The sequence below is a fragment of the Nycticebus coucang genome, chromosome 6 (genome assembly GCF_027406575.1).
Source record: "Nycticebus coucang isolate mNycCou1 chromosome 6, mNycCou1.pri, whole genome shotgun sequence".
Taxonomy (NCBI): domain Eukaryota; kingdom Metazoa; phylum Chordata; class Mammalia; order Primates; family Lorisidae; genus Nycticebus; species Nycticebus coucang.
Window position 1 is genome coordinate 125,632,683 of NC_069785.1, and position 25,464 is coordinate 125,658,146.

Consider the following 25,464-nt stretch of genomic DNA (forward strand, 5'->3'; position numbering starts at 1 on the left):
CTTAGAACGAAACCTCCGTGTTTCTGGATCTGGCGCGTGGTAAAGTGTACATGTTTATTATTTTTGCCTTGCCCTTTATCAGATGCCCATCCACATTGCCTGTATTCATCAGTTTTTTTTTTTATTTTGTGTTTACTTTATCTATTTCCTCTTGAGAGACTGAATTTAAATGGCTTCTTTAGTACTTAACTAGCACATAGTCTTCCTCTGTTTAATTTTAAGAGGGAGAAAGAGAAAAAAAGAAAAAACATGCAACTTTTAGAAATCAACGTATCATGTATCTTTGGAACTCAATGATTTCTTTTTGTATTTGAGGACGGTGGAGGGAAGGACGTGCGTTGCTTTGGGATGTCTCTTTTTTCAGACTTTAAAGTTTTGCTTCTCATAAAGGAGAGTTTTAAGAGCACAGTTCCAGTAGACAATTATGTGCTGGAAGGAGGAAATGCTGTGATCAGAGACAGAGTGGCAAGGCCAAAAATAGGTTCCTTAAAAGCTTTTTCTTTCCTTTGGTAGCTCACATTCTGTTTGTCCCGAATAAACTAAACTGTGTCCTCGGAAATCCTTTATGATGTCAAGGATTATATGAGGAATTCCGCAAATGCTGATTTGATTGTCATTAGTGGTATGCTTTTTAAAATATGGAGAGTATGTTTTTTCTGCTTAAGACTAATGGCTTTTTCTAAATAGAGCCGATTGTATCTCCGTATTATTGTGAGAGCAAGGCAGCAGCCTGTATTTGGACACCACCTCAATGAAGGCTTATTTTGTCTTGGATGCTAGAGAAATCCTAGTGTTCTGTGTCCGTTATCTCCTGTTCCTTCCAGACAGAGGACCTGCTGTTGGGAAGGAACATTTCTATACTGGACATAAGTCTCCTGGGGTTCTCCATATTGCCAGGCTCCATCATCCTCTGACAAGGGCCGTGACACAGCACTCCTCACATTCAGCTCCCAGTCTGATGAGAAACAAAAGAGGCATTCTCCCCAGTCCTCAGGGAGAGCCTCTGAAATGTTAGCTTTCCCTGTCATGTGCAGCCTTTGTCATTCCAATTACCTTGGACTTTATTTTGACTTCTTGCCACTTTCCCAGCCCAGTAGAAGATAGGCTACCTTCCTAATCTTGATAGGAGTTACATATGTGTATCTGAATATACCCACAAAGGAAATACCCCCCAATCATAGTGTTAGGGAAAATTATCTTTGCTGTCTGAACTTTTGTTTGTGCCGAGGCAGGGAGCCAGTTTTATCTTTTTGTTTGTTTTTTATAATTGAAAAGAATACTCAGAAATGCTGAGAATAACAAATAAAAGTTCATGTTCACACTGTCAGAATTGCTATTTTACTCTACTTTGAATTTAGTTTTTAATTAAAAAGAAATAATATTAACAGATAAAACTGGGATGACCTTTTTGCCTCTACTCTCAGTCCTATTCCTTACTCTGTGAAGTAACTCCTGGCAAAAATTTGATGTGTATTATTGATAAAACTTCACATTTCTATTTAAATGTAAAATAGTCCTTTACATTCTTTTTTGATATGAATTAGTATTTTTCAGTCTGTAGCTTTTCCATCTTTTTACCTATATTTTGTTAAAAAGAAGTTTAAAATTTTAATGTCAGGCTTATTAATCCTTTACTCTGTGGTTTATTCTTACCGCCTGTTGTAAAAGAATCTTTTTCTTCCCAACAGTCACCTAAAATAATCTTCTAATTTTTTCTAAAGATGTTTTCACATTTATGACTTTGATCTACCTGCAATTTATTTTTATATATAGTTTCTTTCTTTCATCTTTATATAAAAGCTAATCCTTTGACAAATTATTATGTAGTTTCAAATAGAGATCTAAGGTCTCCCTGCCGCCTAGTCTTATGTGAATAATTGGTATTCGGCATTGATCTGTAAAGGCCTCCGTGGCCACATGCCTCTTTCTTTCTACGCATTGTTCTGTTTCAGGACGCTGCTTGGTTCAGTTGGTGCACTTGGCCACCCTTGTGCTATTACAGCTTTGCTAAATTGTTCTTCTAAATTACCTTACGTTGTCATAATTCTCAATAAAGGTGAATTACTCCACCTTATTGTAATTTTTCAGATTATTTTAGTTATTATAATCCCTTTTCTCTTTCATATGAATTTTAGCCTGTTGCAATATGGATTCTGATTACATTAAATTTCATTGACTTATTTGGGGAGAATTGACATCTTGATGCTACTATGTCTTAACTGTGAATATAGAATATCTTTTAATTCAGAACATTTTTTACTTCCTTCAGTAATATTTTCTAATTTTCTCACGATTTTTTTGCACGTCGTTGTTAAATTTATTTCGAGGCATCTTAAACATTTTGTTGCTATTTATCATTTTCCTGATGGGTAAAGACGTTGAACAGCTTTTCATGTGCCTCTTTGCTATCTTTAAAGCCTCATCAGTAAAATTAGTTTTTATATTTTTTGCCCGTTTTGATTGGATTGTTTCTTTACTGCTGAGTTTTGAAAGTTCTTGATAATAGTCTAAATATTAATCCTTGGTTGGATATTGGGGTATTTTCTCTTAGTACTTAGCTTGTCATTTTGTTCTTTTTCATAGAATGAAAATTTTTAATTTTGATGAAATCGGATTTATCAAGTTCGCCTTTTATGAATTGTGCTTTTATTTATTTAATTAATTTATTTTAAGACAGAGTCTCATTATGTCACCCTCAGTAGAGTGCCATGGTGTTACAGCTCACAGCAACCTCTAACTCCTGGGCTCAAATGAATCTCTTGCCTCAGCCTCCCAAGTAGCTGGGACGACAGGTGCCCACCACAGCACCCGGTTATTTTTTGGATGTAGTCATTGTTTGGCAGGCCCAGGCTTGGTTCGAACCTTCCAGCTTCTAGTGTATGTGGCTGGCACCCTAGCTGCTGAGCTACAGGCACTGAGCCGAATTGTGCTTTTAATGTTAAGAACTCTGTCTAGCCATAAATCATGAAGATTTTCTTTATTTTTTAAGCTTTATAGTTTTACATTTTACATTTAAGTCCATAATTCCTTTTGAGTTCATTTTTGTGCAAGGTGTAAGGTTAGGTTGAGGTTTGGTTTTTGGGGTTTGTTTGTTTTTTTGCCTATAGTTGTTAGTTACTTTAGCACTATTAGTTGAAAAGGCTGTTTTTCCCCATTGTGTTGTTTTGTACCTTTTTTAAAAAATCAAGAGAGTGGGTGGCGCCTGTGGCTCAGTCCGTAAGGCGCCGACCCCATATACCGAGGGTGGCGGGTTCAAAACCCGGCCCCGGCTGAACTGCAAACCAAAAAATAGCTGGGTGTTGTGGTGGGCATCTGTAGTCCCAGCTACTCGGGAGGCTGAGGCAAGAGAATCGCTTCAGCCCAGGAGTTGGAGGTTGCTGTGAGCTGTGTGATGCCATGGCACTCTACCGAGGGCAATAAAGTGAGACTCTGTCTCTACAAAAAAAAAAAAAATCAAGAGAGTATGTGGGTGTATTTCGGATTCTGCATTCTATTCCATTTACCCTTTGTGTCTGTTGCACCACCCATCTTGATGACTGTAGCTGTATTGTTACCTTTAATTAACATAGACTTACTCCTCCCAGTTTATTCTTCAAGACTGTTCTAGCAATTTTAGGGCCTTTGCCTTTCCATATAAATTCTGGACTAGGTTTGTCTGTGTCTACAATAACAAAACAAAGCAGGAAGATAAGGAAAAAAAAAAACTTGTAGGGGTTTTGATAGGAATTTAATTAAACATACAGATCACCTTGGACAAGGTTGGTATTTTTACTCTGTGGGATCTTCCAGTGCTTGAATATAATGTCTTTCCATCCAGGCCTTTGGTTTTTTCTACTAGCATTTTATAATTTTCAACATATAAATCTTGTATGCCTTTTGTTAGGTTTACACCTAGGTACCCTCATGCGTCATGTGTCATTTAATGACAGGCAGATGTTCTGAGAAGTGAATCACTAGGTGATTTTGTCCTGTGAGTATCGTGGGGTATACTTACACAGCCCGGGTGGTGCCACCTTCTCCCCCTGGGCTTTACGCTCCTAGTCTGTAAATCTGTACAGCATGTTTCTGTACTGAGTACCGCAGCCAGTTATAAAACAATGGCAAAATATTTGTCTAAACGTGGAAAAGCTCAGTAAAGGTACAGTATAAAAGATCAAAAACACTTGGACACCTGTATAGGACACTTAACTGTGAATGGAGCTTGCAGGACCAGAAGTTGTTACAAGTGAGTCAGTGATGACTGAATGTGAAGACCTAGAACATGATTGTAACTATTGTAGACTTTATAAGTACTGTATAGGAGGCTATGCTAAATTTATTTTTAAAAAATAATTTTGCTACAATGACTACAACATCACTGCCATAGGAATGTTTCTGTTCCCTTGTAATCTTCGGGGACCCCCTTCCTGTGAAATTCGTCTTTGACTGAAATGTGGTTGTGTGGTGTATGATTGTATTTCATGTCATTTGCAAATATGGAAATTTTTGTTTCTTTTTTTCCAACTGTCTGGCTTTATTTTTTCCCGCCTTTTTACAGTGGCTAGAACTTTTAGTACTATGTTGAATAAGATAGGCATCCTAACTTTGCTCCCCATTTTAGGGGAAAAAAGCATCAGTCTTTTACAACAAAGTATATTGTTAGCTTTGGGGGTTTGTAGGTTTTCTTTATTAAGTAGAGGTAGTTATCTTCTGCTTCTAACTTACTGAAAGTTATTATAATTGAGGGTCAGTCTTTTTTCAAATGCTTTTTCTGCATCAGTTAGTATGATTTTCCTTCTTCAGCTTGTTAAATTAATTGTTAATCTGAACTAGACTTTCACACATAGAATAAGTCGCATTTAGTCATGGTATAGTTTTTATCCATTCTTGGATTTAGTTTGCTACTATTTTGAAGATTTTTGTGTTTAAGTTAATGAGAGAGATCAGTATGTGCCTTTCTTTTAAAAACTGTCTTGTGTGCTTTAAACATCAGGGTGCCACCAGCTTCATGAAAGGAGTTGGGACGTGTCTCCTGTTTTCTGGGAAAAAAACAGGTGTCATACCTTTGTTAATTATGTTTTAAAAATGTATTTTAAGTCACAGTAAAATACATATACCCTGTTTCCCCGAAAACAAGACAGTGTCTTATTTTAAGGTGTGCTCCCAAAGACGCGCTAGGTCTTATTTTCAGGGGACGTCTTATCTTTCCTGTAAGTAGGTCTTATTTTCGGATGATGTCTTATTTTTGGGAAAACAGGGTAACAAAATCTGCCATCTTAACCATTTTTAAGTATATAGTTCAGTAGTGTTAACCACATTCACATTGTCATGCAGCCAGTCTCCAGAACTCTTTTCATCTGCAAAACTAAAACTCTGTAACCCATTAAGCAACAACTCCCCATTCTATCCTTTGAAATTTCATATGAATTTTAAGATGATTTTTCCATTTTTATAAAAAAAATGCCATTGGAATTTTGATAGGAATTGCTTTGAATTTGCAAGTTGCTTTGGGTAGGATAGACAATATTAAGTATTCTAATCTATGAACGTGAGTATCTTTCCATTTACAAGGTGCTCCTCTGCTCATGGTGGGGTTATATCCTGATAAACCCACTGTAAGTTGAAAATATTAAATCAAAAATCCATTTAATACTCTTTAACCTACTGCACATCATAGTTTAGTCTGTCCTACTGTAAACATGCTCAGAACACTCACATCAGTTTACAGCTGAGCATAGTCGTCTGGCGACACAGTGCTCTGGGGACACGAGTAGTCTGCCGTTGTCCTGGTGTGGCTGACCTAGAGCTGTGGCTTGTGGCTCACGGCCAGCGCCAGAACTGCGAGACAGTATCAAACTGCAATTTGCTAGCCTGAGACAAGATCAAAAAATACATTAAGCAATAAAAAAAATTCAAAGTATGGTTTCTACTGAATACATACCGCTTTTGCATCATCATAAAGTCGAAAGCATCCTAAGTTGAACCGTCGTATGTTGGGGACTGTTTCCCTCTCAGCACTGCCTTAGTTTTGCACATCTTGCATGTTTTAATATGTTGTACTTTTTTTTGAGACAGAGTTTCACTTTGTCACCCTGGGTAGAGTGCCATGGCATCAAAGCTCACAGCAACCTTAGACTCTTGGGCTTAAGCGATTCTCTTGCCTCAGCCTCCCGAGTAGCTGGGACTACAGGTGCCCGCCACAACGCCCGGCTGTTTTTTGGTTGTAGTTGTCATTGTTGCTTAGCAGGCCTGGGCAGGGTACGAACCTGCCACCCTAGGTGTATGTGGCCGGCACCCTGCCATCTGAGCCATGGGGGCTGCCAATATGTTGTATTTTTATTTTTGTTTAATTTTATGTTTTTTGAAAATTATTTTATTTGAATCTTCTTCTTTGGCTCTTGGGTTTTGTTTGTTTGTTTAAGGCAGAGTCTCACTTTGTTGCCCTTGGTAGATGGCCGTGGCGTCATAGCTCACAGCAACCTCAAACTCTTGCGCTCAAGTGATTCTCTCAGCCTCCTGAGTAGCTGGGACTGCAGTTGCCCTCCACAAAACCCAGCTATTTTTTAGAGATGGGGGTCTTGCTCTTGCTTGGGCTGGTCTTGAACCCATGAGCTCAGGCAATCCAGCCAATTCCACCTCCCAGTGTGCTAGGATTATAGGTGTGAGCCACCACACCTAGCCGGCTCTTGGGTTATTTAGAAATTAAATTTTCAAGTATTTGGGGATTTTTATGTTATCTGTTATTATTTCTACTTTGATTCCATTAGGGTCAGAGTACATACTCTGTGTAGATATCAATATTTGAAGTTTTGTTAATGTTTATTTTATGATCCGTCTTGGTGAGTCTTAATGAGTGCTTACAAAAATACGTGTTCTGCTGTCCTTGCACGGAATGTTCTGTACAGTTAATTGGATCCTTTCTAGTGATTGTTCTGTGCATATCTTCTCTGTGCTTGCTAATTTATTGTCTAGTAGTCCTCTCATTTGCTGAAAGGAGATGGAAGTTTCTGGCTTCTCTTACTTGGTAAGGATGTAATGCATTTGACATCCACGTATTTGTGTTGATCCCTGGTGAGATCCTTTTGACTGCTCAGCCTTATTCCTTTATGTAGATGTAACACAGTTGGTTTAGCCACGTTTCAGTTGAAGTACATTTGGGTTATTTCTGGGTTTTGGCAATGTAGTAATAAAGCTGTGATAAACAATCACCTGTCTGTTTCTGTGTGATTTTATGCTCTTATTTCTCTTGGGAAAATACCTAGAAATAGAACTCCTGAGTCATGTGGGGAACGTATGTTGAACTGGCTGAGCTGTTTTCCAAAGTGACTGTACCACTTTGCTTCCCCACCAGCAGCAGGCGAGAGTTCCTGTTGCTGTACATCCTCATCAGCAGTTGATATTTTTTAGGGTTTTTAAAAATGTATGTTTTTGTCTTTGTTTTTAGTCATTCTAATATGTGGTTTAATTTTCATTTTCCTAGTGACTGATGATGTTAAGCATCTTCTCATGAACTTATTTGTTACCCAGATCCCCTCTTCAGTGAAGTCTCTGGTCAAGTTTTTAGCCCATTTTTGTATTGGATTGTTTCCTCATTGTTGAATTTTAAGAGTTCTTTGTATATCCCCCATGTGTGTCTCTTGTCAAATACATGCTTTTGGTATTATAGCTAAGAATTTTTTTTTTTTTTTCCTGAGACAGGGTCTCACTCTGTCACTCAGGCTGGAGTGCAGTGGTATCATCATAGCTCACTGCAGCCTCAAACTCCTGGGCTCAAGCGATCCTTCTGCTTCAGCCTGCTGAGTAGCTGGGACTACAGGTATATGTAAATCTGTAGTAAATTAAACCATGTAAAATGCCACCACACCTGGCTAATTTTCCTATTTTCTATAAAGACAGATCTCACCCTCTTGCTCAGGCTGGTTACAAACTCTTGACCTCAAGCAGTCCCCCCACTTTAGCCTACTAAAGGCTAGGATTACAGGTGTGAGTCACCTCGCCCAGTTTAAGAAATCTTGAAACCAAGACCACAGAAATTTTTCTGGTATTTTTTCTAAACATGTTGTAGTTTTAGATTTTTCCATTAAGCCTATGATTAGTTCATTATCATTTAGGTCTAGGATATGGATTAAGTGTTTTGTTTTGGGGGTATGGGTATCAGTCTAGTAGTATGCATTGATAAGACGATCCTTTTTCTATTGAATAGATTTTATCAATTAATCATGTAAGTGGACTCTATTTCTGGATTCTCTTTTTTCCCCATTCATCTGTGTATCCGCCCTTTTGGCTCTGTCACACTATCGATTACTGTAGCCTTATGCTAACTCTTGAAATCAGGTAGTGTGGGCCTTTCAACTTGGATCTTCTTCAAAATTATTTTGGCTAAAGAAAAATAATAAATAAAAGAAACAAAATTATTTTGGCTAGTCTAGTTCCTTTACCTTTATGTATAAATATTTGGATGAGCTTATGGAAGTCTAGAAAAAAATTCTCATGAGATTTTAACTGGCATTGTGTTGAATCTGGGGAACACTTTGGGCAGAGTTATCTTAATAATATTGATGCTTCCCATCTGTGAACCTAGTATATCTCTCCATTTGTTAAATATTCTTTTATTTCTTTTAGAAATTGGTCTTTTATATATTTTTATATACAGATTCTACACATATTTCGTAACATTTTACTTAAATATTTTATATATCTTGGTTTTGTGTTATGAATAGTACTATTTTTAATTTCAATTGTTCGTTGCTAGGTATAGAATTACAATTGATTTCTGTATATCGACCTTGTATTCTGCAACCTTGCTAAATTTATTTAGTAGTTCTAGTAGATTTTTTTAGATTCTTTGTAGACAGTCCTGTTGTCTATGATTGAGCACCGTGTCTTGTCTTTTTTTCTTTTTGTTCCCTATTTAGGAAAATATCATTTTGTCTTCTCACAGTAAAAGTTCTGTTGGCTGTAAGTTTTTGCTCATGGCCTTTATTAAATTGACATTTCCTTCTATTCCAAGTTTACTGAGAGTTTTTATCATGAATGGGTGCTGAATTAAGTCAAATGCTGTTTCTGCATCTCTTGAGATGCTCATACCATTTTTCTTACTTAGTGTGTCAACACAATGAATGACATTACCTGAATTCTTGAATGTTTAACCAGTCTGAATTCCCAAGATAAATCCCACTTGCTTATGATGTGTTATCTTTTTTTATATGTCTGTGAGTTTGATTTGCTAATATTTTATTAAGGATTTTTGTGTCTATATTCATGAGGATTTCAGTCTGTAATTTTGTTGTAAGGTCTTTGTCTTGTTTTGATATCGGGGTATTGCTGCCTCATAAGATGAATTTGTGAGTGATTTTTCCTCTTCTCTTTTTAGAAGAGTTTGTGTAGAATAGTATAATTTTCTTTTAAAACTTTTTTTTTTTTTTTTGTAGAGACAGAGTCTCACTGTACCGCCCTTGGTAGAGTGCCGTGGCATCACAAGGCTCACAGCAACCTCTTAACTCTTGGGCTTACGCGATTCTCTTGCATCATCCTCCCGAGCAGCTGGGACTACAGGTGCCCACCACAACGCCCGGCTATTTTTTTGTTGTAGTTTGGCCGGGGCTGGGTTTGAACCCACCACCCTCAGCATATGGGGCCGGCGCCCTACTCACTGAGCCACAGGCACCGCCCTCTTTTAAAACATTTTATGGAATTTATCAGTGAAGCCACCTGAGCCTGGTTGTTCTTTGTTGGAGGTTTTAACTATGAACTAAATGTATTTACTTGGCATAGCATGATTCAAGTTATCTGCTTTTTCTTGAAAAAGCTTTAGTAGTTTTATCTTTTTTTTTTTGTGGTTTTTGGCCGGGGCTGGGTTTGAACCTGCCACCTCCAGCATATGGGACCGGCGCCCTACTCCTTGAGCCACAGGCACCGCCCTAGTAATTTTATCTTTAAAGGAATTTATCCATTTCCTCTTAGTTGTTGAATTTATGGTCGTGTAGTTGTTCATAATATTTGTGTATCGTAAGCCTTTAGTGACTAGAGACTTGGGAGTGATATCCCTTCTTTTAGTCCTGATACTGGCATCTTCTTTTCTTTTTTTTTTTTTTTATTTCAGGTTAATGTTATGGTACAAACAACTAGGTTCTAGTATTTACATTTGCTAGGTGGAGTCTCTCTTGCAGTTGTGTCCCACATCCAAAAGGTGGGCCATATACCCTTACATTGTGCCCATTAAGTGGGAGCATACCAATCCCCTCCCCACCTCTGCCTTTATCTCCCCTTCCCCCCAATTTGAATTGAATTAAGTTTTTCTCTTATGTGGGGGTATGTTAGGTTACCTACTGGGTTCATGTTAGAATTGAGTATATTGGATATTTGGTTTTCCATTCTTTTTTTTTTTTTTTTTTTTGTTGTTGTTGTTTAGAGACAGAGTCTCACTGTACCACCCTCAGGTAGAGTGCTGTGGTGTCACACGGCTCACAGCAACCTCCAACTCTTGGGCTTACGCAATTCTCTTGCCTCAGCCTCACAAGCAGCTGGGACTACAGGCGCCCGCCACAACGCCCGGCTATTTTTTTTGTTGCAGTTTGGCCAGGGCTGGGTTTGAACCCGCCACCCTCAGCATATGGGGCCGGCGCCCTACTCACCGAGCCACAGGCACTGCCCTGGTTTTCCATTCTTAATGATATTTACTAAGGAGAATGTGTTTCAACTTCATCCAGGTTAATACAAAGATGTAAAGTCTCCATCTTTTTTATGGATGAATAGTATTCCATGGTATACATTTACCACAGTTTGTTATTAATTCATCCCTAAGTTGATGGGCATTTAGGTCATTTCCACATCTTGGCAATTATAAATTGAGCTGCAATAAACAATGTGCAAATTTTAGTGCAAATTTTTTATGACAGAATGAGTTTTTTTCTTCTGGTTAGATGCCTAGTAATGAGATTGCAGGATCAAACTGGAGGTCTAATTTCTTTGAAGATTCTCAATACTTCTTTCCAAAGAGAAGCTATATTAGTTGCAGGCCCAGCAACAGCGTACAAGAGTTCCCCTCTCTCCACATCGACACCAGCATCTGCAACTTTGGGACTTTGTGATGTGGGCTAAGCTTACTAGGGCTAGGTGATCTCTCAGGGTGGTTCTGATTTGCATTTCTCTGATGGTTAGGAATAATGAGCATTTTTTCATATCATCTTCTTTTCTTGATCTCTCTGGCTAGAGGTTTATCAAATGTATTATTAACTTTTCAAAGAATCGGCTTCAGGTTTTATGGGTTTTTTCCATTTTTTTCTTGACATAGTTTTATAACTCTGTTAGTTTCTTCTTCTTGCTATATATTTAATTTGCTCATTTTTTCTAGTTTCTTAAGATCATTAATTTGAGACCATTTTTCATTTCTGGTTTAAGCATTTAATTCTAATTTCCCTGCTTTAGCGGCATCCTAGAATTTTTGACATACTGTATTTTCATTGAATGCAAATATTTTCTAATTATTCTTGTTCCTCTTTGATTGATTGGGGGGTTATTTATAAGTGTGTTTTTTATTTTCCAGATATTTGGGGGTTTTCCAGTTATCTTTCTGTTAATAATTTCTAGTTTAATTTCATTATGGTCAAAGAACATTCTTTGTATTTCAATTCTTTTAAACCTGTAGTGATATGATTGAGGTGTGCTTTTGGCTTAGAGTATGATCTGTCTTGGCTAATATTCCATATACACTGCAAAAAAAGTATATTCTGACATTTTTGGCTGGTGTGTTGTATAAATGTCACATCAAGTTGTTAGTGTTACTCAAGTCTTTTACATCATTGGCAATTTTCTGTCTGTTTATTTTATCAATTACTGAGAGAAGAGTGTTGACATCCCAACTATAGTTGTGGATTTGCCTGTTTTTATCAGTTTTGCTTCATGTATCTTTTTAGATACATACACATTTAGGTTTGTCATATGTCTTTGTAGTAGAACTCACCTCTCCCTAATGGTTTTACATTTGCCTCTAACCAGCTCCCCAGATTCCTGGTCTAGAACCAGCTTTATTAGTGGATTTCAGAGAAGCTGCCCTGCAGTAATTTTAGAGATAGATAGTGCAGAACTAGTCCTAAACAGCAGGCGATTTGATTCACTTCTTTTTACTTCTTTTACCTAGACCCATTGCTCTGAAGAGGCAGCCTAGAACAGCGGATCTGCAGCTGCTTTTTTTTTCATTTTTATTTCATGCTCATCCCAACTCTACCCCTGTTTCAGGAAATGAACCTGGTGTGGTTCCTCTCCCTCTCGTGGAGTGAATTTATCTCCTTGGCCCTGTAGAACTTGAACTCTTGACTGCTACCATAACCTGCTCTGGATTTGAAACCCAACGGTCTTGTGGTTTCAGGTCTATGATTTATATTTCTGTTCAGTTTTTGGTCCATGGAGAAATGTAATATTTGACCCTATCTCTTCTTGGATTTCAACTTTTTATATTTTATCCATTTTACTCTGAGTTTGGAGTAAAAGTACAGTAAAATGTGAACAAACAGCTTTTGAACAAAGTTCTAATCATATTGATAAATGTGGATTAAAATCATTTTAATCATATGATATTCTATCCTATGAATAGGTCACATTCTGTTCATTCTCCAGGTAATTTTGGTAAGACTTGACTTGAAGAATAGTGAGTTGAAACACATATAGTTCTATAAATTAAGCCCTGATGAAAACCTACATGGAAAATACAAAGTTCAGGTCAAGATAATTTGCTTTGTGTGAAAGGTAAGAATAATTAATTTTGGAGGTAGGCGAAATGCAAATGTTTGAGGAGGACAAGTGGAAAATGTCTGTGGCTTAAGCTAATGAAAAAGAATGGGTTCTGTGATAGAAGATTATGAGGAGAAAAGAAAACAGACTCCAGGAGTGAGTTTTGGGGACTAAGTGTAGGTGGTAGAAGAGGAGTGAGAGATTGAGATACATTATTTGAAGTATAGAAAGGAGAGGAGAATTTCTAGAGTAGTATTCATTATTGCTGCAAACCACCAAGAATGTGAGAACTAAAAAAACAAACAACAAAAAGATTAGCCTGAGAACAAGACCTGAGTTCTAATCTTCACCCTTCTTTTCACTAGCTATGAGGCTTTGGATTAATAAACTTGATCTCAATTTTTATATCTGTAAAGTATGTAATAAATGATTTCTAAGGTTCTTTCTACCTCTAAAATTGATGTTTATATGTTTTAATAAAAAGAATATTGGTAACCTTGAGAAAACTATTTCAATAGAGTATAAAATCCCAGTTATAGTATGTTAAGGAGGTTTCTTTAAGGAACCATGATATGAAAAAGTGAGAGAAAGCATATTCTAGCAAGAGAGAGAGATTGGAGCAATCGGAAGGTGTTTGGAAGATACTTTTGAATCCCTCATAGTATCTTGGAGAACAAAGTAAATCCAATGAATATTTTTATTCTAGTTAAATTTCAGTAATTTGGCTCAACCAACTAAATCAGGGGCTTTTTCGTATTTTATTTAGTACATTTCTTAAAAGCTCTATGTAGGAAAGATTTATTTCAGAGTTGTATAGCTTTATTTAGAGTAATGACTTAGGTTGATTCAACATGGGTCTGTATTTGAAGAATGATACTGCATAGATTAACAGAACTGTTACCTTACAGGCCACCGTGTGAACACACCTCCAGGCCCTTGTAATGGATAAACAAAGCATCTTTGGGATACTTGATCCCATTGTTGTGTTAGGCACCTGCAGAAAAATGTAAATCCCTTTATTTTTCTCTGAGGTGCTTCTTGAGATTGTGGGCTGCCGCTTTTATGGGTTTAGAGACATGATGTCCAAAGGTGAAAGCTTTCTGCCACTGAAAAGCCTGATTCTAGGTATATCTCAGTTTTCCAGTTTCCTAAAAATTGTGTAAAATATGTACTGTTTGTATTAGTTAGGAGAATTTATAAGGCTGTTCAGAGCCGAGAATGAATTAACCTTTTATCTCTATCTATTTTTGGGCTTTAGATTTTATGATACATTTACCCTCAGACTAAGATTTATGGCAGGAACCTATAGTCTTTTTCAAATAATGTGCCAAATCTTCTTTATTCTGGAATCATACATCTGTGACTGAATTGAGAAAGTACTCCCAGGTCTTGGGAATCAAGAGTGAAGATGAGCAGGAAGGAGAAGCATGGCCGCCGTGCTGCTAACATCTGACCATGGGCCACATCAGGAGCCCTGGTGTGCAGACTGCTTGGTTGCACTAGGAGCAGAGCTAGCCCAGCTGCACTACAGATGGCTTCATCCCCCATCTTCCGTTTCTTAGTATCACGTTCAGCCCCCCTCTACCAGTAGTCTGATGTCTAACCACTCATGATTCAAAGGCCCTTAAAGTTGAAAGAAGCTTTTCTCTCAGTGGGTGTTTTCATTTAATAGGAAGGGAGAAAAAAGCTCACCACCAGTTTGCCTGTGGGTGGTGTTCTTCATAAGGTTGTAGCTAGCATTTGGTTTCCATTTATCACAGTTGCCCATGGGGTCTTGCTGACCTTTATTCTGTTTGTAGTAAATTTTGTTTTACCTGTGATTGGTCATTTTGTGTTAGACAGTCATGGCGGAAAGGACCAAAGGACCTCTGAACACAAGTATGGTATATATTACACAATACACCTTTATCAATACCATCTTCCAAAGTAGGTTTATAGCATTTTGCCCACTTCATAAGCAGGGCTTTCTACATATTAAATACTTGTTGGTAGCCAGATGAAGATATACACTGAATTGAGATCATTAGTTTTGAAGAATGCTTAGTCATCAGAAACCGTTTGTCTAATACCATATCTTTGGGAAGACACTGGAATTGATGCCGAGAAAAGCTCAGGTACACGTAACGCAAAGCGTGCATAGAGTTCAGTTTGGGTAGATTTGTGAATAATGAATAAAATAATCTAAGCTGGAAAACTAGGTAGAAATTGGTTTCTAAAATTTACTGGTTTACATTTAGTAAAGTTTTGATTTCTTAGGTTTACTGATTATTCCTGCTTATAACTACGTGGGAAAATAAGAAAATTGAGAGTAAACAGATTATCTTGGGATATTGTGATTTTTATTTATATAACTTCAAGGAGCATATCAGCATGGACAGTGAATCACGACTCTTAACACTTTTCTTTTTTATATTTAATAGTGAATATTTCTTAGAATCCACATCCAAAATCTAACCCATATACGAAAGTCTACTGGCCTTACCAGTAAATTAACACATGTTGATTTTAAGATTTAAACATGTGAATGGGAAGATGCAGAAAATGGTAATGGTCTGGTAATAGCACAGAGTAAGGTTGGAAAATTATGAAGGACCAGATCCTCAGGGGCCTTTTATATTCATTGTGGTAATTTTCTGTTGCTGCTTTAATAAATTAGTATAAACTTAATATGTCCTAGTTTCTGTAGGTCTGAAGTTTGGGCACGGTGTGACTCAGTTGAGTTCTCTGCTTAAGGTCTCACTAGGCCAAGGTGTCAGCAGGGTTCTTGTTTTTTATTGGAAGCTCTGGAAAGGGATCACATTTGCTGGTTCCTTCAGGATGGTAGCTAAATTCTGTTCCTTCTTATACTTTTCACATGGTCCCCTCTATCTTTAGGCCAGAAATGATATGTCAAGTGCTTGTACTTTGACTCTTTTGTGATTTCTGCTATTAACTGAAGAAACGTCTGTTTTTAAGGGCTCTTGTGATTAGGTTAGGCCAGCCTGGTTATGGAGGCCAAACTTCTGCATACCACAGTCATGCTGCAGAGTTGATTCTTATGGGTAGTATGTGATTTTAAATAGAGGAGTGGTATCATCAAATTTGTGTTTTTCAGCAATCACTATGGCTACAGTATAGGCAAGGATTATCTTAGGGTGACTCTAAAAGTTATGGAAGAACCTTAACTATTGTAACAAGAAAGGGATTTCATACAGTGAATAAAGTGCTTACAAAATCTTTTGAAGAGCTGGGGAAGCATACTTGCGCCACCTCCCTAGAATTGCCTCTACGATAAATAGTACCACGGGAGCCCACCGAGAGCACTGCTGCCTCTGCCGCCCAAATCTGGTGGAGGAAAAAGCAGCAAGCCGCTGTCCCTGGTGCTGACCACACCACCTTTGCTGTGACTGAGGTCAGCCAGCTGCCTCCAGGGCTGTTGGTTCTGGAGCACACTGCTTAAACTGTGTTCTGATCGTTAGGATCCTCTACCCAAACGGCTCCCACCCTGGTCTCCTGCCTCTACCACCTCTCTCCCCAAGGCTGACTAAGATTGATAGAGTGTGGAAAATACATTTTTCAGCTTTCCAGTCTTTGATATTCAGGAAGGCCTAGGAGGAGGAGGTTGGGACAGATGATGACAAAGCTCTTCTGGTCAGTGCATCCACAGGCAGCACGGCAATCTTGGTTACTAACGGTAGTGGCTAAAACTTACAAGGCAAGTGGGCAAGAGCAATGCAGGTGGATTCATGAGATTCACTGGAAGAGAATTAGACATGGAGATCGACTGAATGAGAGATGTGGGGAAGAAAGAACAAGAATGACCGCCCAGCTCCTAGCTGGGCTAATCAGGAAGTTTCTGTGCCATTGACTGAGATAGGAAAGACTGCAAGGGAACACGGCTGGGGAGCGGCAGTGAGTTATTTCTGAATATATTGATTTTGAGAAAGGACTTCAGAGTGTCCTAATTTATAGGTATACTTGCCTCTTTTTAGCAGGTAGAATAATTTCTGAATATAGGTCATAAATTTATGTGCAAACATGTTTAGGGTTAAGATTAATATAGTTGGATACAGTGTCAAGTATAAACGAGTCTAGGAATATACAATTATTATTTAATATAAGTTTTAGATAACTGTGTTTAATTGATTCAGGCCTTACCACTAGTTCCTTTATCTCATTGTTGAGTAGTAGCTTTTTGCTTTTTGTTTTTTCTCAAAAGGACTCATGGGTGCTCTGTTCTTTCTTGTTTTAGAATATCTACTTGTTAAATTTATTTCTGAACAAAACTTGGTATCTTAGTCCATTTTCTATTGCTAAAACAGAGCACCACAGACTCAGTAATTTATAAAGAAAAAGAAATGTCTTTCTAATTGTTCTCCATGCTAGGAAGTCCAGTATCAAGGTGCCAGCGTCTGACCAGGGCCTCTGTGCTGTCATCCCCTGGGGGAGGCGGCAGGGGCAGGAGAGGAGCCGCTCCCTCTAGTCACCTCTTCAGAACCCACCTCTCAGCACCGTCGCTCTTTAGACTAAGTTTCAAACACACCTTCAAACCATAGCCCTTGGCTAGGTCTTGGGGCACCCTTTCTCGTTTGCTTGTCATTTCTGTGTCTGCCAGTGTCGTGTTGTTTTGCTCCTCAGTTTGTTCCATCAGTCCTGCAGCCCTTTCATCTCGTTCTGTGGTTTGTCTCTGAGCTCTTATATTTTATGTTCATGTACTTATTTAATTTCCAGACTTTTGGGTCTTTGTTGGGCATTTTCTTTTCCTTTATTCACATTTTCTTTCAGATTAAGTTCTGTCTTTGCCATTTATTTGTTTATTTATTCCTGCTCTGGTCTCTGCTTAGTTGTCCTTCTGTGTCTTACCCTTTTGGCTGCTCTCCACACCTCTCTTTGCTGAAATATAGATTCAGTAACCTCTGTTTCACCCCTTTGGCATTGTTCCTTCTTTGACTCCTGCACAATGTGAGAGCCAGTCTGGTACAGTAGTTTGAAGGGAAAACATCTCTGGAGTTGGGTTCAGTTTTATGTGACCACCTGGGTTCTGCTGTCCTGTCTGAGATTTTGTTAAATTATTATAACCTAGCTTCACTTACTTGATACGGTGGACAAGAGGGACCCTTGAACTTTGAATCATTTCATGTTTACAGATGGGAACTTTGGAACATTTCAAGTCTTGGGAGTTTTGTTTTGTTGTTTTTTTAATTAATTAATTTATTTATTTGGCCTTTTTGTTCCACTTTGTTTTGTTTTGTTTGCCATTCTTAAAATCCTGGCAGTGGGATATAGACGTTTCTGGTCCCCAAGGTTTTTCTTCAACTTTGTTTTTCTTCAGGTGGGTTTTTCTTCAATCTCGCTGACTCATTACCCGCTTGGTCCACTTTTATCTGAATTAAGAAGTATTAGAACACTCAAGATTTTATCTCCATATCTTCTTTATCCATAATGGTTTCTGGGGATTTGGTTAGGATTCTTGCTTAGCTGAACCACACAGAGCAGACCTTTTGGTTCCCTTTCAGTGGTTATGGCAGTGAAGTTGTGGCCTCTCTTCTTTTGTTGGTTGCTGCTGGTGATCACTGAAAGAGCTGAGTTACAATACTGATATGAAACCAATGTTTAAGCAATTACATACCCACATGAATGATAAAACACAAATATAGTCTAGCAAGGGGTAGGAGGAGAGTGAATGGTGGGAGGAGGGAGGGCAGCTGCTGGGATCTCACCTAACGTGCACAAAGTGAGGGTGTTCAGCACACCCCCCCGGTGAAGAGCCCAACTACAACATGAACTGTACCTTGGAAGTGAGAACAATGCAACCTAAACATTTGTTCCCTCATATTAATTTGAATAAATAAATAAGCAAATAAAGAGCTGAATTAATTGCTAACATACAACTACATGTTTTTGTTTGTAAGTTATGGATTCTCTGGGCCTCAGAAACTCCTGGCCTCCTTCCATCTTCTCTCTGTCCTCAGGGACATGTGCTTAGATATCTGTCTGTCTTGATGACACCCAGGAAACCAAGCTCTGCAGAGAGATTGGGCTTCTCTCTGTTACCTTTGTAGTGTCTCCTTTTCTGGGTTTCACTTTGCTTTCTACCCTCTTCCCCTGTACACAGCAATGTGGTTTTACTCTGGCCTCAACAGAGCAACTGTATTCCGTCACAGGAGTCACAAGAGTCATCTGCCCGATAGATAAGATAGAAGTGATATTAGAATAAGATGGTAGAAAGATGTTGAGAGTAACAGTGCAGTTTACCTGTAGTTCAGAAGAAGTCTGTAGTTTATGTGCTGGGAGTTTAAGCTGACACTGGTTTTTTGTTTGTTTGTTTGTTTTTTGTCCTTCTAGGTATCATGAACTGATCACAAAGTATGGGAAGTTGGAGCCTTTGGCAGAAGTGGACCTAAGACCCCAGAGCAGTGCAAAAGTAGAAGTCCACTTCAATGATCAGGTGGAAGAAATGAGCATTCGTCTGGACCAAACAGTTGCAGAACTAAAGAAACAATTAAAAACTCTAGTGCAATTACCTACAAGCAACATGCTACTCTACTATTTTGACCATGAAGCACCCTTTGGCCCAGAGGAAATGAAGTACAGCTCTCGGGCATTGCATTCCTTTGGCATTAGGGATGGAGATAAAATTTATGTGGAATCCAAAACAAAATAGCCTCTACCAGCCTTGTAAAAACATACATCCGAGGACTTCTTACAGGGCGTTTGTTTCCAATGTGGTTTCCTTTAGGAGGGGGAAGATTGTTTTTGTTTGTTTTATTTGATTCTGTTTAGGTTTTGGAGGGGTTTTGCGTATTTTTTTCCCCCCAGAATGGATAGGGGGCCATTTGGGGTATTTTCTACCACAGATTTCTTCGGCGCAGCCAGCAGAATTGGCCACATCTCTAGACCATGTGCCAAGGAAAGATGACAAATCACCGACTTCTTACTGTGTTCACTGGGGTTTGCCTGCCACTTGGTTATTGTTGCCGTTTATACACTTGTGAAGGTAGCAGGAACAGGAGCCCCTCGGAAGGGGATCTCACAGCGTTTAAATCAGGAAGCAAGGAGTCTGCACAGGCAGGGCCAGAGCTTCTCTCCCGCTTCTTCCTTTAGCCCCTCCGCTCCTTTCCTTTCTGGTTCAGCTTTTCAGTTTGACTTACATTAGTGTGTTTATCCAGTAGTTTTATTCTGTTTATAATTAACTTATTTCTCAATTTGGGCCTTTTGTTTTTTCTCTCTCTCTCCTTTTTTTTTTTTTTTTTTTGGTTCTCATTTCTCCCTTTTGAAATAATTTAAAGTGTTTTAAGCATTTTTCAACATGTTTCTGATCTCAGGTACTCAGTAAGAACCTATTAGAATCTTCAAGAGGAATAGATGGAAAGTTAAAACTCCTGGAAAACTTGCTGCTGTTCTGGAAGCGCAGACAGAGCAGTCTGATCTCTTCGTATGTCACTGACTGACTTTTAGTGTCCCTCAGACATTATATCAGCCACTACTTCCCTAACATGAAATATGTCAGATTCCAGAGTTCTTTTTTCTTGGTTATTGAATGTATTTCCTTGTGTCTTTCTTTTTCCTTACTTTAAACTATTGGGAATAGAGGCCTGGCTTTATAAAGAATCCAGTAGAATGGTAGGTCTGTGTGCCAGGAGAGTTGAGAACTAGCTAGAAAACTATCTGTGGGATGTGTGAGGGAGTCAAGTGGGAAATGAGGGAAAGGAGCTTTCTGACTTTTCTGCCCTTGTCCATCCACTCGAAGCCCTTGCTCTTGCACTTTGCATTACAAATGGGAAATTTTAATCAAAGGGAGCTCTGATTCCCGGGTCTGCCCTGGGAATTTGTGATGTCATTATTGAGCAGGTTTTCTTTTTGTTTTACATTTCAATTTAGTTGCTCCTACAAAAGAAACTCTGCCTGACCTATGGGTAAAGTATAAGCGTCAGAACTTCAGAATTGCCTCTAATTCAGACATTTTGCAGAAGCACATTTAAAGCACTTTTCTTTAAGAGCTAGTTCCTTACCTGCTCTGAAATCATTTTGTGAGTCAGATGTCATCCCTTTCTTTACTCTGTATCTTTCTTGGTCCACCATCTTTGCAGATGGGAGACTTGAGAAATACTTAGCATAACTGGGGCACAAGTTGTGCTAGTGAAGTATTTTTCAAAGAATGCAATTATTATCTGATTGCATTTTACCTTTTGACCTTTGCTATATGAGTCCACCCCTCCTACAAATTTAATTTTTTTACGAAATTTTTAGATGACCCTTGTAAATTCTTCATGTATGGGGAGTTGTGTTTATTATTGGTACTTTAAAATTTTTCCTATGCCGTGTGGCAGATGTTTATTCTCTTAATGCACTTCAGGTTCAGAATCTATAAAGCCTTTGACCCAGGCCTACTGAGTCAAATCTACATTCAGTGTAACATTAAAGGTGGAAACCAAAGGGATTGAGAAAGAGGAATGAGGCCTGTTCTCCTTCTGCTGCAGACTTTATCTTTCAAAATCATAAAAAATGAGCAGTGGAGATCCAGGCTGGGCAAAGACAAGAATAATTATTTTGTGAACACATTTTCCTGACAGATTTTTGGACGTAGGAGAAAAGTGTAGCAACAGTGTCGTGAAGATTAAAACTGTGGGTGCTTTGTGTGGGTACGCGTGAGTGCAGGCGAGTTTGAGAGAGGAGCAGTGTAATCAGGCCTGTTGCTTTTGTCGGCCTGGGAAACAGATGCACTCTTTATTTTTTGAAGTTCTATGACCCCTAACTGTCCCACAGCAGAAGGCAGAGCAAACACTTATGTTATGCTTTAATCATAAGTGGAATGGTCACAAGTAATAAGATATTTTATATATGACAAAGTTTTATGAAATGCTTTTTTACTCTTAACGACTTGTTTCTTCTGTTATTACGAAACACAGTGTTTATCAACTGCAGGCCTGATTCTTTTATTATACAGTTGCATGTAAAGGGAACTTCTCATTTAATTCAGCAGATGTTGGTATTTTTAGGACATTGTAATTGATGGTTTTAATAATTGCTGAATAATTTTTGATTAAGAAAGTAATATAATTACTGGCCTTTTCAAGTAACAAAACAGAAGTAAATGAGAAAAACTATTTGAGCATGTGTACTTACAGATTCATTTGGGTGGCTGAGTAAAGATGCTGCTTTCTAAATAAAATTGGTGCTGTGTAGACAGTTGTAACCAAAATTATTTTTATAACAGGCCTAAAAGAGAGAAGAGACTGTGGACCTTTGAGTCTCCACGTTATGCATAATGGATGGTCTGTAGCTTCTCTGTGTTTTAATACTGACTTCGTCCAGATTCAGTGAGACCATATTATTAATATTTACAAGGCAAAATGCTATCATAGCCAGTATTACAGATAGGATGCTACAGGCAGAATGTATAGAACATATCTTTTCTAAACTAGAATTTCTTCCCAGTTATAAGAAAGGGAAGGAGTCATAAAAGAAAGCCAAATCGAAACTGAGGTGTCCTTTCTACATGTGGGTGCATAGCTCTCGAAGCCAGAGTAGAAATCAATTTTTGAATCTGGATTGTCGAAATATCCTAGTTTGCTTTAAGGAAAAAAAAAGTCCAGAGTCATGTGTCTTCTTTTTATTTAATGTTTCTGTTGTCTCCGCAACCTGTTGCCACCATTGCCGTAAGTACATTAAAAAGCAACAGACAGTATACGCCCTTTGTGTTTTAAGACCTTTTGGTGAAAATTAAGCCCCAAACCTAACTTGAGCTACATGTAACAGGGTGTAACAGGGCTGAATGCTACAATGCTATGTTTTTTTAAAATTGTTATCTTCTTTAAAAAAGACAAAAATTCGGTTCTAACCAGACAATTCAACTATGTTGCTAAACCAGCAGTGTTAGGAGCAGAGAACACTTGTTGCACAGAGCTGTTACCATTTGAGGCTCGCCGCTGCTGGCTTTGGCTAAGGCACCTTGGAGGGTGGCTTGCTACATGGACGTGCTAGGCTCTGGGGCGTGTAAAACACGACTACAGAATTACTAGGTTGTTCTAAGTAATGTCATTTCCGCTTATGAATTTGAATTTTCCCTTCATTTCATGTTAGATTGAAAATGCAAACAAACTGCTTTCAAGAACACCCAGAAGCTCTCTGTGTTACCAGATGTATTGTGAACACTCTACTATTTTTCATAGGTGCTTCCTTAAAATATACATCCAATGCAGTGATGGAGAGGGGCTGGACTCTCTCAGGCTCTTTACTTGCCAGTTGTCTCCTGCAGTTAATGGAAATATATATTTTGCTTTAGAATATAATTTAAACATGAAGGTCTATTCTTTGCACTTTTTATTAATATTATATATAGAGAGATATCTTTAAAAAAATTAAAAATCCAAGTCCATTTTGTCTTTGTGTTCTGATTTTTTTTTTCTGGAGTGTGGGCCCAAGGTATATCTTTATTTTTATGTAGCTAAAAATGTGCATCATTTCTCTATTTGATTTCTCTGGGGAATTGGCCTAAATAGTAAGAGTCCAATCGTTTTAAATTCCAAATTTAATTGGAATTTTGCCAGCGTTGAAAACTACAGAGCAAAACTTCATAGGAAATGTGCGTTGCTTTGCCGTTAGCAAAATTTTATCCTCCTGATAAGCTCTTTACTTCTTCTTTACCCTTTGAGGGTAAAACCTCTCTTTTGAGATATTTGGTATGACCTTTTTTGAGTAAGATTGAAAATCTTATGTGGTGAAATAAAAGTTTACCAGTTCTTATTCAAGGGCTACTTTTTTTCCTTTGAAAAACAATTTTCTAGAAGTATTTGAGTTTGGGGCATTTGAACCCTGCCCACTTAAACAGTTTCTTGGTGAGCTGTTATAAATTAACCTTGTACCAAGAATTAAGGTCTAACAACTATATTTCTATACATAAGAGACAGAATTTATTAACTTCTTTAATGCTTCAGAAACATACAGGTGTTGTTTAAATTTGAGATTATTTTTGCCTCCTATTCAAGTTTCAAAAAATTGTAATTTTAACCTCTGTGTTAAATTTTTGTAAATTACTACTTATCTGAGTGCTTGCAAAGTAGACATATATTAAGACATCCAATAATTACTGGATTGAAAATGTGGTGACTTTTTCTAGTTGTTAGAATGCATATAAAACAAGAAGGTTGACCTTTGAAGTCACATTTCTCTTGCCAACTAAGTTTTCCAAGTTCAAAGAAGTTCCCATTTGATCTTTGCAACAATCCTGTATGTCAGCACTCTTATCTCCATTTTCTTGCTATTAAGGAAAAGGATGCACAGATTGGTTAAATAACAGCAGACGTCACATGGCTGGTAAGTGAACAGGTGGGATTTGAACCCTGGCGATTTGGCTGCAGAGCGCGTGCACTTGACAGCTATGCTTAGTGCTTGCTGCTGAGAGTCTCCATACCTGCCCCAACACACACTTCAATTGTTAGTCTTTACTTTCATTAAAACCCTAAAACGAGATGTTCCTCGATAGCCATTTGCTAAATTGATTCACTCTGTAACAGAATCATGGATGTAGCTTATAGCCTTAAATCCAGATGTGAATATGCCCTTATGCTATTTCCAGAGTTCTCCCTGCTCCTCTGAAGTGCCATATTGGACACTCATGATGCATGCTGTTGACAATAATAGATGAACCAATAATACAGTGCAGGAAGATGGAATTTGGATTTTATTTTAACCTTGGGTCGTTCTAGTAGAGCCTTACAACTGGATTTCTGTTGACAGCCAGAGGTGAAGAGATCACACAGTTTCAACTCAGACTTTATCAGAGAGGGATGCTGTTCTAAGTGAACTGAAAATTGGTGTTTATAGAGGAGAAAAAAATAAGTTTATAATCTGTGAGCCTTTTTTTTTTTTTTTTTTGAGAGTCTCAGTATGTCACCCTCAGTAGAGTGCTGTAGCGTCACAGCTCACAGCAACTTCAAACTCTTGGGCTTCAACGATTCTCTTGCCTCAGCCACCTGAGTAGCTGGGACTACAGGTGCCCGCCACAAAGCCTGGCTAGTTTTTAGTTGCAGTTGTCTTTGTTTTAGCAGGCACAGGCTGGGCTTGAACCCTCAAGCCTCACTGTACTGTATGTGGCCAGCACCCTAACCACTGAGCTACGGGTGCCGAGCCAATCTGTGAGTCTTTATCAAAGATTTTGTTATTGGAATACACGAGGCTATCACACTATTGTTCCTCCTTAAAATTCAAGAGGGAACATCATGAAAAATACAAATACTGCTTTAAGAACAGGAGACAGGTTATCTCTGATGGTCTGCAAGATCTAGATTTGTCAAAAAAAAAAGACGGTGTAGTTTCAGTTCGTTTAGTCACTCTAAGTAATAAAGGTGTTAATTACGAATGAGATTAGGGGAGCCAGACATGAAAGAGTACAGAATAAAGACAGAAAAATGTTTTTTGAAATACTAGATACATTTGAGGGCAGATGTGACCCTTCTTCCACTGTCAGGATACAACTAGCACATGAACTGACTTGGTTATGTTAAAATTTTGTTTGCTTTTAAGTTTCAATTTCCTTACATAAAGATGTCTTAAAAAGCCATTTAATTTTTAAGTAGATAATATTCAGATGGTTCAAAGATTAAACAGTATAAAGAGGTATACACTGAAAAGTCCCATTCTAGGCCTGTACTCCCTTTATATCAGCTTCTCGTGTATCTTTCCAGAGTTTACATAAATAATCAAAAACAAGAATATATTCTGCTCCTCCCCCTCTCATACAGCAAAGTTAACATATTACACATCATACACCTTATT

General features: G+C 38.1%; 1 protein-coding gene across 6 annotated transcripts in view; it reads left to right on the forward strand.

Annotated features, from left to right (window-relative positions):
• The window catches only part of TBCEL (tubulin folding cofactor E like), a 97,221-nt gene extending 74,152 nt beyond the window's left edge, over positions 1-23,069 (forward strand). For all 6 annotated transcript variants that reach the window (XM_053594534.1, XM_053594535.1, XM_053594532.1 and 3 more), the window contains one exon: positions 19,033-23,069. In XM_053594534.1, the coding sequence (XP_053450509.1) occupies positions 19,033-19,351 (319 nt within the window). In that variant the 3' untranslated portion in view covers positions 19,352-23,069. The remainder of the gene's footprint in view (positions 1-19,032) is intronic.
• The last annotated feature ends 2,395 nt before the right edge of the window (positions 23,070-25,464 follow it).